At 47.7% G+C, this 15,641-nt stretch overlaps 1 protein-coding gene across 1 annotated transcript in view; it reads left to right on the top strand.

Annotated features, from left to right (window-relative positions):
• Window positions 1-15,641, top strand: part of SLCO3A1 (solute carrier organic anion transporter family member 3A1) — a 151,351-nt gene that overhangs the window by 106,597 nt on the left and 29,113 nt on the right. The window contains exons 7-8 of the mRNA XM_004709866.2: window positions 9,460-9,635; window positions 15,130-15,194. Coding sequence (XP_004709923.2) covers window positions 9,460-9,635; window positions 15,130-15,194 — 241 coding nt within the window. The remainder of the gene's footprint in view (window positions 1-9,459; window positions 9,636-15,129; window positions 15,195-15,641) is intronic.

Genomic DNA, 15,641 nt, shown 5'->3' with positions numbered 1-15,641 from the left:
ATTATTTTCATATCTTACACTGACCGCTGTCTCCCTTCACCCACATTTCTGTTGTTCTTCCCCTTGGGGGGTGGGGTGTTATGCATTGATCATTGCCATTAATTCCCCCTTTTCACCCCCTCCCCCCCCTTTCCCCTATCCTCTTGATATCACTACTCCCAACTTTCTCTTCTTGAGGGGTTTATCTGTCCTGAACTCCGTGTGTCCAGAGCTCTTCTGTACCAGTGTACATGCTCCAGTCTAGCCGGATTTGTAAGGTAGAACTGAGATCATGATATTGGGGGTAAGGAAGCCTCAAGGAACCAGGGGAATATTGTGTTTTTCCTCGGTGCTATACTGCACTTTGGCTGATTCATCCCTTCCTTGTGACCCTTGGGTGTGAGGGATGTCCAATTGTCTACAGATGGGTTTTGTGTTTCCACTCCGGCCTCCCTCATTCTTAACAATATGATTATTTGCTTGGGGTCTTCTGATGTCTGTTACCTGATCTCGTCAACACCTCATGATCACACAGGCTGGCATGCTTTTTCCATGTCGGCTTGTTGCTTCTGTGCTAGATGGCCACTTATTTAACTTCAAACCTTTAAGACCCCAGATGCTATATCTTTCATTAGCCACGCACCATCAGCTTTCTTCACCATATTTTCTTACGCACCCATTTTGTCTTCAGCAATCATATCAGGAAGGTGAGCATCCCAGAATGCCAGGTTAATAGAACAAAGTGTTCTTGCGTTGAGGGAAGCTTCCTACATTACTCAATATTTTGCCTCTAGAATCTTTCAAAATTGCAATTCTAGGTTTTAATCTTTTCTTGAATTCTTTCAGAAAATAGATAGCAGTCAACTAATTCAAAAAGGTTACTTCCCTCCAGATAGGGAATCAATTTTTATAGATTTCCTTGACATCTTATATATATTTCCACATTGTGGGGGGAATATGCCACACACACCCACACCCACAACTAATCACAGGTTTGATAGGCACAATTGTACGGTTGAGATATATAAAGATTAAAGTCATAGAGAGCATGAGAGATAGAGGAGAGATTGAAATAATGGAGTCAGACACATTTCCTGGTAGCATGCTCACCTCAGCCCCACTTGGTGGTCCACGTGGAGATGTGAGGTCAGAGGGCAGGAGAGACAGGGAGGGGAAGGTGGACAAGAGGAAAGGGAACAGGGGAGAGAGGATGGGAGAGGAGAGGGAGAACCAATGAGAGTCCAAGGGGGGAGCCCAAGAGAGCTCTTTATTGCTAACCCAGTCCTATATACCTTTGGGGGAGTGCAAGCCCACTACTTACAGGTAAAGACATACATCACAGGAAGGGGTTGCACTATAGGTTATACAGCAATGAGAGCGGGGGAGAATCTAGGGATATACACGCAATGGGAAGAGGAGGGGTTGGGGCTATACTATACGTCTGACAAGATGGGCGGATCCTAGATTCAGGATGGCAGCCTAACTTTGGATGTCACTGAGCAGGTTTGACCTGTTCTGTGGATCTCCATAGAAACCATTATTAGTAGGATGTGAACCCCACCTACAGTGGACCACAGAGTAGTCTGATGGCTGACTGCCTTCAGGGAGGATATCTCTAAGCATCTGACCTCCCACCATATGCTGACAAATAGCCTCTAATGTTTGACACGTCTTTGGGGGAGACAAAGCTGGGGAAAAGTCTTTTTATAATCCCACACCACATTGTTTCAAATTGAACTTGAATCACTTTTACAATAAGGAGGGTATTTTCACCTTTCAGAAATAACTAGCATTAAAAGTTGCATAGTTGTATTCTAATTGAAGGAAGCAGACAGGTAGTCATGAATCTGCAATGCCCTGGCTCTGAAGACAGAAAATTGCACAAGGTATGAGAAGTCTCAAAGGAAGACAGATCCCTTTTCCTTGGAGGAGAAGGAATGGCAGGGGATCAGGCCTTCATCATGCCAGATGAGTGGGAATTTGCCTCATGGATCAGGTGTGGGAGAAATCTTCCAGCACCGTGCAAGCCTGGGTGTGAGTCTTGGACTGCATGATATGGTCAGGAGTTTGAGTAAACCAGTCAATGTCAAGTCGAATCCAACTCCTGGCCGGCTGTTGTGTCAGAGTACAGCTGTTGGGGTTTTCAGGGCTGGTTATTCAAAGTTAGATCACTCAAGCCTTCCACCTTTCTGTTAGCAGATGAACTATTTGCACCACACAGGCACTTCTGGTTTTGAAGGGAGAGAGCGATGCGGGGGCCCTGTCTGTTCACTCCGAGTGCCCTTGTCAGGGCTCTCAGTTTCCCTTGTTCGGCCCACCATTTTCTACCTCGGATGACTGCAGTGATTAGTTAGCACTGGCACTCCCCAAAGAACTGTCCTTTCCCTCCCCTTGGGCAGGAGATAATTAAGGCTCTGACTAGATGCTCTGGCTCCATTATTACAGGCTTGGGGAGTGAAAGGTGGATGCAGGTCTTACTACCATTTCAGAGCTTTCCTCCCTAGCTGTTATCCTGTGGTCAGTGACCCTGCAAGGTAAGAAGAGGCCATATTTCTTCTTGCAGCCTTTCACTATCTCCTTTGCCAGGCGTATGTGCATTGCCACCAGGGCTCTGTGTGAGCATTCTGAGCTTGAGACCTTTCTCTAGAAATACCAGCTTGGATTGAGCCAATGAATGAGATGGATTCTCCGCTACAAAAAAACAGTTAGACATGGTAGGAGGCGGTCTCCGGCCCTTCGGTGAATCATGAAAGAATCCAGAAATATCTCAGACCACGTGGAAGTATGCTGTCTTTCAGAGGAAGGTGCCCCATCCCTGGCGGTGCCACCAGCTCCATCGCAGTTATCGGGATGCGGGGGCCCAAAAGACCAAAGATCTCACTGGCGAGAGCAAAACAGAGCACTTTCTACGTTAGCGTCTCTGGCAGACTCCCTCGTCCTGAACTGCAGGACGACGGCGATGATGATTTCCTCATTTAGAAAGGATTCCTTTTGTGTGAAGAAATACGTAGCGAAAAATCTGCCATCTCACCGGTTTGGACATTTACAATCGACTGACCTTGATGGCATTCAAGTTGCACTGGCGTGGCATTCAAGTTGTGCTGGCGTGGCATTCTCACCCTCCTTTGCCGAGTTAATCCACCACCATAACCATAAAGTCACAGTTCCCAGAACTCCTCATGTAACCTCAGGTTGCTGTTGTCAGAACACACACAGATAACTCTTGACAAGAGCACAATGCTTGAAAGTGCTCTTTCGTCATTGTCATTGTGCAAAGTTTGGCATAAAGATGACTGGGGATAGATTTGACATATCGCTTAAATGTTAGCTGTTGGCAATCGTTTCATAGGTCATCCGATCTCCTTGGGTCCAGAAACTCTAGACCCAATGAGGATTTGAAATTCTGTACCCCTGTGATGCCCTCTCTTGGGTACAGCCCACCCAGATTTCAAGAATATCCGAAGGACAGATTTGATGCATTAAACACTAATGACGGAAGACCTGGTGAGCTGTCGGATGACATCAAGGACATCATTTTCAGAAACAAAGTTAAAAGTCACTGAAAAGAGGAAAGAAGTGTTTGTCACAAGAGACTCTGAAATTTGCTCTCAACCAAAGAGTAACTAAGGTAAATGGGAGAAATGATGAAACACAAGAACTGAAGGAAACACTTCACAGAGCTGCTCGAGAGGCCGAAGTAAAATATTATCATGAAATGTCCAATGACCTAGAGTCAGAACACTGAAAAGGAAGACCATGTTCAGCATACCTTAAACTTGACACAACTAAAGAAAACACTCAGGCCTCCAGTTTCAAGATTGAGAGATTCTATGGGCAAAATATTGCATGATGCAGGAAGCATCAAAAGAAGATGCCAATAATCATAGTGTCACTGTATCAAAAGGAACTAGTTGACCTTCAACCATTTCAAGAGTTAGCATATGAGTAAGAACCAATGGTACTAAAGAAAGAAGTCCAACTGCACTGAAAGCATTAGCTCAAAACACGGCACCAGGAATTGATGGGAAACCGAATGAGATGTTTCAACAAGCTACTAAAGCACTGGAAGCATTCACTCATTTCTGCCAAGAAACTTGGAAGGCAGCTCCTTTCCATTGCAAAGAAGGTGACCCCACAGAATGCGCCGATATAGAACACTATCATTGATTATATACACGTAAAAGCTTGCTGAAGATCATCCAAAACCAGTTGCAGCAGGACATTGACAAGAAGCTGCCAGCGGTTCTGGCTGGATGCAGAAGAGGATGTGGAAAGCGAAATAGCAGTGTTGATGTCAAATGGATCTTGGCTGAAAGCAGAAAATACCAGAAAGATGTCTACTTGTGTTTAATTGACCATGCAAAGGCATTTGACTTTATGGATCATAACACACTATGGAAAGAATTCCAGAGCACTTTATTGTGCTCAAGCACAACTTGAGCGTGGATCAAGAGACAGTTCTGCAAGCAGAACAAGGGAATACTTAGTGGTTGAAAATCAGGAAAGATGTGTGACAGGGTTGTATCCTCTCAACATACTTATTCGATCTGTATGCTAAGCAAATAATCAGAGAAGTTGGATTATATGAAGAAGAACGAGGCACCATTTGCTGAAAGTGAGGAAGACCTGAAGCATTTACTTAAGAAGATCAATTAATCAATATGGATTACAACTCCATGTGAAAAAAACAAAAATCCTTCCAACTGGACCAGTAGGTAACATCATGATAATCAGCGAAAAGGTTGAATTTGTCAAGAATTTCATCTGGCTTGGATCCACAATCAATGTTCATAGGAGTAGCAATCAAGAAATGAAAGCTTGCATTGCATTGGGTCAATCTGCTGCACAAGACCTCTTTCAAGTGTTGAAAAACAAGGATGTTACTTTGAGAACTAAGGTGAGCCTGACCCAAGCCATGGTATTTTCAGTTGCCGCATATACATGGGAAAGTGGGACATTGAAAATACCATGGACTACCAAAAGAACAAACAGATCTGTCTTAGAAGAAGGACAACCAGAGTGGTCCTTAGAGGCAAGGATGGTGAGTCTTCATTTCATGTACTTTGGACATATTAACAGGAGAGACCAGTCCCTGGAGAAGGACATCATGCTTGGTAAAATAGAGGGGCGGCGAAAAAGAGGAAGGACCTCAATGAGACAGGTTGACACAATAGCGGCAACAATAGGCTCAAACAGAACCACAGTTGTGAGGCTGGCACAGGACCGGGTGGTGTTTCGTTGTGTTGACCTAAGACTGACTCAATGTCACCTCACAGCAACAACAGCAACAACTCCAGACCTTCAGCACTGGACGCAGGGCGATCTGGGTCTTCTGCTATCATCACGAAAGTAGGAGTTGCGTTTCTAGTTCCTCCTCTGTTAATGACTGCCTTCTTTACCAGAATAATCTTTCTGTGTGTTTCCACAATGCAGCGGCATCATGAATCTGTACCATTCCATTGTTTGGCTTTCCTTCATCTTGATGGATGATACAGGTGCTACAACCTTTGCCAAGTCATCTTTCGTGTGTCATTCCCTGGCACCAACTGCATCAAGTTTATTGTGCAACCATCACCAAGATCTTTTGCCAAATGTTCTATTTCAAGAGTATTTTTAGCAAAAATAACAACATATCCATCTCTTAACAGAGCAATCTTTCAACTTGGGAATTTGTTTCATTGATACAATTAATAGCAATTGATCTACATCCTGAGCATGGGAAAGTACGCAAACAAAAACAACTTCTTTGGGCCTGTATTTTCAAAACATTGCTGAAGAATATCTTGTTCTTGTAATATGAGCTGTCAAAATAGCATGCCTCTGATTTGCTTCATCCATAGAAAATGAATCCAAGATTCCCTAGAGGAATCTCTTTATTTTTCGGGTCTCCTGCTTATTTGTAATTATGTGGCCCTGTCATCATGTATGAACAGACACCTTTCTCAATTTCCATTAATAAGTGGATGGCAGGCGGAGTGGAGTTTTCAGTGACAGTGCCTTTCTTATTTTGTTGATTTCATCACCTTTATTTTTGAACGTTCTAGAGGTTTTCCATTTTTTTAGAACAGGTGATATATTTATGTTCTCATGGTCTGGTTGAGTTAGTGTTGACCCTGACCACAGGTCAGCAGGGTTTGAACTGCTCACCACCAGCTGCTCCGCAGGAAAAAGATGAGTCTGTGTGTCTGGGTAAAGATCTACAGCCTCAGAACCCTCTCATGGTGTCTCTGTGAGTCAGAGTTGGGCAGAGAGGTTACCTTGGTCTTAGATATTTATGACATTCAAAATCACAAAGAGAGGGAGTGAAAGCTGTCCCTTTCACCTCTGTCCCCCAGTCACCCACTTCTCAACTCACTACACTGCCAGATGCATGATCACTTGTATATTCTCCTGGGTTTTTTTTTTTTATTATACATACAAAGTCCCGTTCTGTATTTTATTGTTTTGCTTTAAGTTAATCACTTCTCTTGTAGATCTTCTTATATTAGTACATAAAGGATGCTATATAATCTTTTATAGCTACATACTCTTCCATTAATCTGCAGATCTTCTGTAATTTCCGTAACCTTTTCCTATCAGTGGACATAAATGGACAAGGTCTTATTCGTATATCAATATCATTTTGTGCTTTTACAAGTATATCTCTTGAATATCCTTGGAGAATTTACAAGCCATTCCCACTCTGTCTTGTGACTCGTCCCTGAGTCAAATCTTGTCCAGCCTGCTCTTCTCAACATGAGCTGTCGCAGTACATTTCATCGAGAGTAAAACTAGAACCTGCCACCCCAAGGGGATCCACCTCTTGTCGAGGCAGCAGAGCCTGAGTTCCGTCTAGGGAATGGCAGACTGCGCAGAGAAGCTCATCTCTGGAGCCGTGTGTGTTTTCTTAGCAGTCGGTGCCACAGGGAGACCCACGTGGGATATTAGAGAGTCCACAGAGAGTTTCTATGATCCATCCACTTTGCAGACCAACCAGTGAGATTGTTGTGTGCAGAGTAGGGCAGAATTAGGTTCTAGATCTCTGTCATCTTCTTTAGTAAAGTAAATAGCTTTCTCACACTCAAGTTATCACGAGCTTCTCAAATTTACTACTGCTGAGAGCTTCTATGGGTCTAGCGGTTCCCACAGTGATGCCCAGCTGGAAATGGCTGAAGGGCTACCTCTCGTCTCCCTTTTTTCATTTGGGATGGTAGGATCAAGCCTTGCAGGTGGAAGGTAAATGCTCTTCCAGCCATGCACGCTCAGAAAGAGGAGACTACACTGTCCTCCCTGAGGTTCTCCCACCACACTGTGACATCGATGTGAAGCATTCTCCGTACCTTGTGCACGCAAAGCAGCCCAGCCCCAGTAACACCCTGCCAGGCGGGTCTATGCCCCCCAATCAGAATGTCCCCCATCCCTTGCCGTGCGGCTGTCAGATCAGGATTCTCCCTTGGAGTCCCTGTGCTGCCAGGCCCACAGGAATGTCCCAGCCTGCCCAGCAACCACAGGACCACCCAGAGGTTCCCACCACCACACTGGACTGGCTTGTCCAGAGGAAAAGGAAAAACAAGTCCAGTCCTTTCTTAGATCATACTGGCCCATCGCCTCCCATGCATTTTTCATGGCTCTTTTAAAATCAATTAAATCTGAATAAATCAATACAGATTTGCCTCGGACCTTTGGAAGGGACCCACCAGCTTCTAGCTTTTCTTCCCTGGCACCAGCCAGCCGACGTTTTCAATGGCTTCTTCTGTTCCGGCCTCATTCCTGGCCAGCTGGCCAGGGCGGCCCTTGGCCCATCTCTGCACCATCCCTCTCTGTTATCCTGTGCCCTCCCATGTCTATGCCTCTTTATCTTGGTGGCCAACCCCATGGCCACTCAGCCCCACTGTCTGCACGCACAGGTGTGCTTCTGGAACAGACTCAGCTCACCAGATGGGGCTGTGCAGCCAGCCCTAGTCTGAAATAGACTTTGCATCGTAGCTTGGCACGGAAAGGAAATCTTCAGGGGTGATGAGGGCATTCCAGACAAATGTCCATGGAGAAAACCCAAACACTGAACTCACTGCCACCGACTCAATGCCGACTCACAACGACCCTGGGGGACAGGGCAGAACTGCCCCTGTGAGTTTCTGAGACTGCAACTCTTGACAGGATTAGAACGCCCCACCTTTCTCCCTTGGAGGGGGTGGTGGTTTCAAACTGCTGACCTTGCAGATGGGAGCCCAATAAGTAACTGCTCTGCCCCCAGGGGCTGTTTAAGGCACAGAATCAGGGAATCACAATCGATGCCCCCCCCCCCACACACACACACACACCTGCTCTGGGGGGATTGCTTAGGGAAGTGGGTCGCAGAGTAGCACACCATTTGATAAAGGGGTGCAGGGACTAGCTGCCCCCACATGTCCAGTCCCCTCTATGCTGGCCACAGCACTCAGGTGACCTTTGGGGATCCCAGGGAGGCTCGACATCCTCATCAACCTATGAAGCTGACTAGATAAGATACTCTCTCTCCCTATGCCCCCTGGGAAGAGAGACAGAGGAGGTATGGGGAGGCCCAGTAGGAGAATTGTTAAAAACAGTGTGGAGGGGGTGGGGTAGGGGTGAGTTGGGGGGAGGGTGGCTTAGTGTTTGGCCCTCCGGAGGATTTTCCTGGCTTGCTCAGAAAGCTATGAATCATTTATGATTGTTTTCATTTTGTATTCAAAAGGCCTCTGCACTATTATTATGGAAGCTTAATTGAGCAGGCACTGGGCACTGCCTCTGCCAGCCCCTGCTCTTCCCTCTGCTGTCAGAAATGCCAAGGGTAGGAGTGTAGGGCCCAGAGGTGCTGCTCAGGCATCTCCCCGAAGATCAATGGGGTGGGTTCGCACTCCGGGCTTCTCTCTGATCATGTATTCATTGGGGTGTCTCCTCAGGCTTTAGCTCTGCCTCCCCACCACTGACCTCCTCTCAGCTCCCTGGCGTCCCGGAGCCCTCTCTGTTTTCTCAGTCTCCAGAGAACCTGCCCATGAGCTCTCCCTCGCTTGGCCTTGGCTCCGTGCCTGACCGTGCATACACCGTGCGAGCTCCACTGGGCAGCGAACCAGCAACAATACACACTGACCTGATTTACTCCTTTTAATGCACTTCAGTGTGATTCTAACTGCATAAAAGAGAGGACCAATTGGCAAGTAATTATGATGTTAATTTGGCAGTGCTTTATCATATTGTCATTGTATTGTGGGGACACGTTGGTCCACCGTCCAGCTTACTGAGGGTTCCCAGGGATGGGAATGAAATACACAGGAGACTGGAGAAGCGCTCTTCTCCCCAGAAATGGGCCTTTGTTTGCATATGTTCTGAGGCTTCTGTAACAAGCGAACACGTTTCGCCAGGCCTAATGAATGGAATGCCACAGAATGTATAATTAGGCAGCGGCAGCCTCCACTCATGGGTGCCTTTGGATTTGGGAACTGGAGATGCGCTCGTTCAAAGGGCGGGATGCTTCCCTTGCAGAATCTCACCGGCTGCGTGTGTCTAACCACCGTCCCAGCTGAGAATGCCACTGTGGTGCCCGGGAAATGCCCCAGCCCTGGGTGCCAGGAGGCCTTCCTCACCTTCCTCTGCGTGATGTGCGTCTGCAGCATGATAGGCGCGATGGCCCAGACCCCCTCCGTCATCATCCTCATCAGGTGAGTGTGCCAGCCCACCCTGTCTGCTGGCTGTGTCTGCCTTTCCCCTTGCGAGCGGGATCACAGCGAGGACCCCAGCCTCCCCCCGCCCATCGGAAGCAATTCTCTTGGTGTACGCAGTTCAGATGTGCTCAGCTGCTAAGAGGCTAGATTCAGGTGCACCCAGCGACGCCTCAGAAACCTCAGAAGAAAGATCAGCCTCTGCAAATCAGCCTTCGGAAACCCTCTGTAGGCCAGTTCCAGTCCGACCCGTGTGTGCCTTCCATGGACTGGTGGGGACTCAGTGGCCCCTGGTTTGGTTCTCTCTCCCGGGACCTCTCACCAAGAGGAGCAAGCAGGGCTCAAAAGCGAAGACAGCACTGTCATGTCCTACCAGAAGAGACTGGACAGGTGTTTGGGAAAGGGAGGGTGGTTCCCAGAGTAGCATGGTTGGAGCAAAGGAATTGAGGCATTGGACTCACTGTTCACAAGTTCTGTTGCCCAGCCTGCCTGTCCGGCCACGCTTCAGCCCTCTGGCCTTGGACTTGTCAATTCCCCTGGGACTTGTCTCTAAATCAGCAAATGGTGGTGATGCTTCGGTTTGTGCCTGCCTCCTGGAGTGGCATGGGACCAGGGAGGCTGTGGGAGGGCGAGGGCATAAGACAATGGAGAGGGGAAGCCATCCCCCCATAGCCCCGTGTCTCTCAGGACCAGCCCCAGGACAGGCAAGATGCCTGGGGATGAGTCATTGAATCTTGCTCTGAGTAACCTTTACCATTTCCAAAGTCATCTCAAACTCTGCGCGGAACTTCTCAGAGTGAACAGCCAGCCTTTGGGTTAGCAGGCCATTGCTCAACTACCATGCCATCAAGTTCACTAAATGACCCAGGCCTAAGCCAGCACACATCCTTGAGACCCATGCTCATGTGACATGCAGCCGAGGAGGCCAAGGCAGCACCTCTCCCTTTGGGTTAGCGGGCCATTGCTCAACTACCATGCCATCAAGTTCACTAAATGACCCAGGCCTAAGCCAGCACACATCCTGGAGACCCATGCTCACGTGACGTGCAGCCGAGGAGGCCAAGGCAGCACCTCTCCCTTCTCCTTCCCAGGTTCACCTGCCATGGTAGGCATCCCAGGCAGGCCAAGAGCATGTCGAGCAGCCTGTGCCACAGCCCAGCTGTGTGCCAGCCCATGCCCAGTCCCAGGTGAGGTGCTCACACTCAGCTTCCCTGCAGCTCTGACAAGCCCATGCACAAGGGAGCAAAGCACTCCTTTGTCCTGCACCATCTCCATGATTGCTTGTGGATCAGGCGATTGGGACACATGGAGAGGTTTCATCAGCCTCTTTTTCAAAAGTAGATCAAACAGACCTTTCTTCCTTGTCCCTGGAAACCTGCTCAACGTCATAGCCACACGCTGGTCTCCACTGACCGATGGACAATGCCTGGGACAAAGGCTATGCATGGGAGACTCAGCGCGAGTTAAATTGGGCTTCTTGCATGGAAGATGAGCGTGTTACCACTGAGCCATCAAAGCCTCACTCCCAGGCAGACCTGAGCCCTCCTGATGTCGGTGTGTACGACGGAAGGTAAACTCTCATGTCATCCACGTCCACAGGAAGAGCCAGCACCGGGCTCTTATTTCACTTGACTGCATTTCCATTTCTGTTAGTGTTATACCCCGGTTAGAGATTGGGGACATGGTGAGTCAGAGGAAGATTAAACCGTTTGCTCAAGCTCGTAAGTGATGGAAGCAATGCCCCATCCCTGGGCTTCCCTGGGGCTTTGGACAGCATGCAGATCTGACTTTGCCTCTTCCCCCTAACTCCATCCAAGGCTTACTGTTCCTGCCAGGACCACTTTCCCAAGGGGATCTGAAGAGAGATCTTAGCACAGTGTTCACATTGTTCCTTGGACATTACACCCCCACCCCCACCCCCAAACGAACAAATTTGCTGCCATCCAGTTGGTGGCTGACTCCACGTGACCCCCCTGGGCAGGGTAGGTCTGCCCTGTGAGTTTCTGAGCCTGTAACTCACTTGTTCAAGGAGTAGAAAGCCCAGTCCTTTTCCCAAGGATCAGCTGGTGATTTTGAATTGCTGACCTTGTGGATTTCAACCCATTGCGTAACCTCTGTGCCACTCCAGTTCCTATGGACATGATAGCGAAGAGGAAGTCAAATTTCAGGTGATAAATATTCTAGGTCATGACACCAGCATGCTTTTTTGATAAGGAGGTTTGGCCTTTATGTACGTGTCTCTCAAGCCAATACATTCGAATGAATGAAAAGGGAAAAAAAGAACCGAAGGAGCCAACGATGGCTTTGAAGAGCATGAGTTTTGTCACGTGCACATTGTAAGGACCCACCTTCCTGGGCAGACAGGTTTGAGATTATTCCGGGGTCTGGCTTAGTTAGCTTGACAATGGCTTTCCCCTCCCTCCGTGGGAGAGCTGCCCTGCTGCCCCGGGATTGCTGCCATTCAGTGCCGCCCCATCCGTTCTGACCAGCGTGACCAGCAGAAGGCAGCACTGCCCAGTCCAGCCTCACCCTCACAATTACTGCTATAGCCATGCCCGTTCTTCAGCCACGCTGTGAGCCCATCCCTTTAGCGACCATGCTCTTTTTCCCTGAGCCTCTCCTGTGGTGCTGGGATGACTTACCTCTCTTATACTCATTGGAGCCCTGGTGTTGTCATGGTGACCCATTGGGCTGTGATCCGCATGATCGGCAGTTCGAAACCACCAGCAGCTCTAAGGGAGAAAGACTGGGCTTTGGACTCCCATGAACAGTGACAGTCTCAGAAACCCACAGGGAGTCGCTATGAGTCAGCGTGGACTGGATGGCAGTAACTTTGGTTTGGCATTATCAGACTCTTTATAATTGAAAAAAAAAAAGTGTGGTTCCCTAAGAAGAGCACACCCGTAGCTTTTCCTGAGAATTTCAGGAATGCGGGCAAAGATCATCGGGAAAACTATATCCCTCTACTCTTGGTTCAGCAGCGTCTTTGCCCCCCCACCCTTACTGTTTTGTTATTGCGTGCCGTGGAGTGAAAAACAGAGATAAACCCACTGTAAGCTCAAACCAGGCAGTAGGTCATTGGATGGATGTTTGGGGATAGTTGGGATGGACTGATACTATTAAAACATTGAAATCCCATTGGTAATTTGACTTCTAACATTTATTTTCTACGGTATTACTTGCTAGGCTTTCCCTGGGTCATGTTGCTCTTTCAAGTCTCATAGCCATGCTCAAATGCCTCTGTTTGTTCCAGAAGGCTCAGCCACATCAAAGCTGTGTCTGAGTCTAAGCAAATACTTGCCAGGGCTGCACTTGTGTACTTAGCTTGCCCATTCCTCTAGATCAGCGGTTCTCAATCTTCCTAATGCCACGACCCTTTTCTACAGTTCCTCATGTTGTAGTGGACCCCCCAACCATAAGATTATTTTTGTTGCCACTTCATAACTGTCATTTTGCTACTGTTATGAATTGGGCAACCCCGTGAAAGGGTCGTTTGGCCCTCAAAGGGGTCATGACCCGCAGGTTGAGAACCACTGCTCTAGGGGCTCATGATGGGAATTGGATTAGAGGCAGTTCCGTGCCAGTAGTACATGAAGTACATGAGCATGGCTGTGATCATAGATCTCCCTCCTCACAGTCCTTCACCATCGAACCATCAATAAACCTGCCCGATGTCACAAGTGGGAGGCCTAGCCTGCCCATCCATCCCAGTATAATCTTACTCAGCGCATGCTATATCCCAGACACTATCCTGGTGTATGAAATTACTATAGCGAGTAATTGTGGCATAATGGACTATGCACAGACTTGGGAACCGCATGGTCCAAAGTTCACACCCACCAGCTCCTCTGTGAGAGAAAGATGAGACTGTCTATTCCTGTAAAGTTTTAAAATCTCAAACCCAAAGGGGCAGTTCGCCCCTGTCCCACAGCGTCACTATAAGCCAGAATGGAATTGATGGCAATGAGTTTGTTTTCTGGTCTATGACTAGGAAGATACAAATAGTCCCTGTTCTCAAGAAGAGAAAGCAAGCGTTAATTTCAAGCATAAGAGACAAGTTCTTGTTACCGAGTGTGTGGCCCCTCAGCACTCCCTAATCAGACAAGAAAGACCCATGTGATTCAGGGAAGACTTAGCAATAAGTTCTGTGGAAAATAAACTTTAAATTATGTTCCCAACATCATTCAGTACTGTAGTGGGCTAAATTTTGTCAGTCATCCCAACCATCCAGCAGCATCTAACCAGTGACTAGCAATCTGGTTTGTGCTTCTGATCAGTTTGCCTTTGGTTGTAACTGGCCAGCCTACATGAACAGCTCACCAATGGTAAACCAGCGAAATAGCTCCACTGCAGCCCTTGCGATTTCAGAAAGCAGTGCACCTGAGAGTCTGCTCAAAGATGTCCCACAAGACCCTTCTAAGGGACCACTCTAGGGTAAGCCAAGGCCGGAGAGATTGAATTCAGTTCAAAATAAAGAATTAAGACACCAACAGTAACTTTCCCATTTACAATTCTTGAAGCCCCCCCACCCCAGTTTGTAAAGCATGTGCATACCGTCTTATTTGGCCTGTAGGAAAGAGAGTATATGAATTACCCCCATTCAACCAATGCGGAAACTGAGACTAGAAGCAGTCACTGGCGTCCACTTCCAGCAAACACTGGTTTAAATGCTTCATATGTTTCAATGGACTGTTTAAATGTATGTAGGCCTTACAATAACTCTAAAAGGTAGGGACTGATTTGATCTTTATTTTACAAACATGGAAATGGAAATGGAAGTCCAATCAAGTCACATTCGTAGCCTGAGGTCATGTACTGACTTTGTTATCAATTGGCGCTGCAGTAGGAATGGCGCGCATGGTTGGCTTTATGTTAAGGTGACCAGACGTCCCGCTTTTGGCAGGACAGTCCCAATTTTTAACCATTTGCCCCACGTCCACAGTGTTTTTAAAAAATCCCAATTTTTGGAAGAATGCACAACAAGCTAGGGTATACGGTGTTCGGCTGCCATGTGGCTATTTCACCAGGATATGAGTTTTATCAATGGTGTCCCGCTTTACCAATGTTAAAATCTGGTCACCTTACTTTATGTTCTTGTGCTCTGTTTGTGTGAGAGTAGGCCCTTTGGCCTCCCTGTTCCTTTTCCCTGCCTGCCTACATATCCACTTACAGATTCGTGTTTACACACAGACACACAAAGATTCGTGTTTACACACACGCAAACACACAGATTCATGTTTACACACACACACAGATTCGTGTTCACACACACACACACACACACACACACAAAGAGTCGCTCCAATGGTGAAGCCACTATGAACTGCCCAGCCTCGCCTCGCCATTGCAGTTGTAGCTCTTTTCTCTGAATGGAGGGAGGGAGGGAGGAAACAAAGAAGGGCTGGAATCCGCAGGGTGGGACATACCTTCCAGATGAGTTCATGACGGTGAGATGATAAGAGTCTTTTTTTTCCCCTCATCTCTTCGCTCCTAGGACAGTCAGCCCGGAACTCAAATCTTACGCCCTGGGAGTTCTGTTTCTTCTCCTTCGCCTGCTGGGTATGTATTATTCCTTCATTCCCTCCATAACGAGGCAAATGCTTATTACCAGGTGAGTCAACATCAGGGAACTAGTTCCATGTCTTGGGTTTGTTTTGATTTTTCTATGAAGTTCTATTATCTGTAAACAAGTTGACTCTGCCTTAGACCTGAACTCAGGCAGTCTCTACCCGAAAGTGCTTCAAGGTTGCATTCATACCCACTCTCCCTTCATCCGGACCTGCTGCTCAGTGACATAAAGAGGAAAATCGATGACAACAGAAGGGGAAACCCCTGACACCCTTGTCAAGGCACCCAAGAGCAGCCTGTGAAATGCTTCACTTCGGGAGCTGCCAGTGGGAGCGAGAGGGGTCTTCTCACATGGCCTGCAAACAGAAGTGCTTTGCAGCCTTGCCCTTTCCCCACACTCATCCGCTGTATTTGCCTTGGCTTTCCCGGATTGAGTGC

Source organism: Echinops telfairi, unplaced genomic scaffold, assembly GCF_000313985.2.
Source record: "Echinops telfairi isolate 266 unplaced genomic scaffold, ASM31398v2 ScPeMD7_7409;HRSCAF=8447, whole genome shotgun sequence".
Lineage (NCBI taxonomy): Eukaryota > Metazoa > Chordata > Mammalia > Afrosoricida > Tenrecidae > Echinops > Echinops telfairi.
This window is presented reverse-complemented; position numbering and strand designations above follow the sequence as displayed.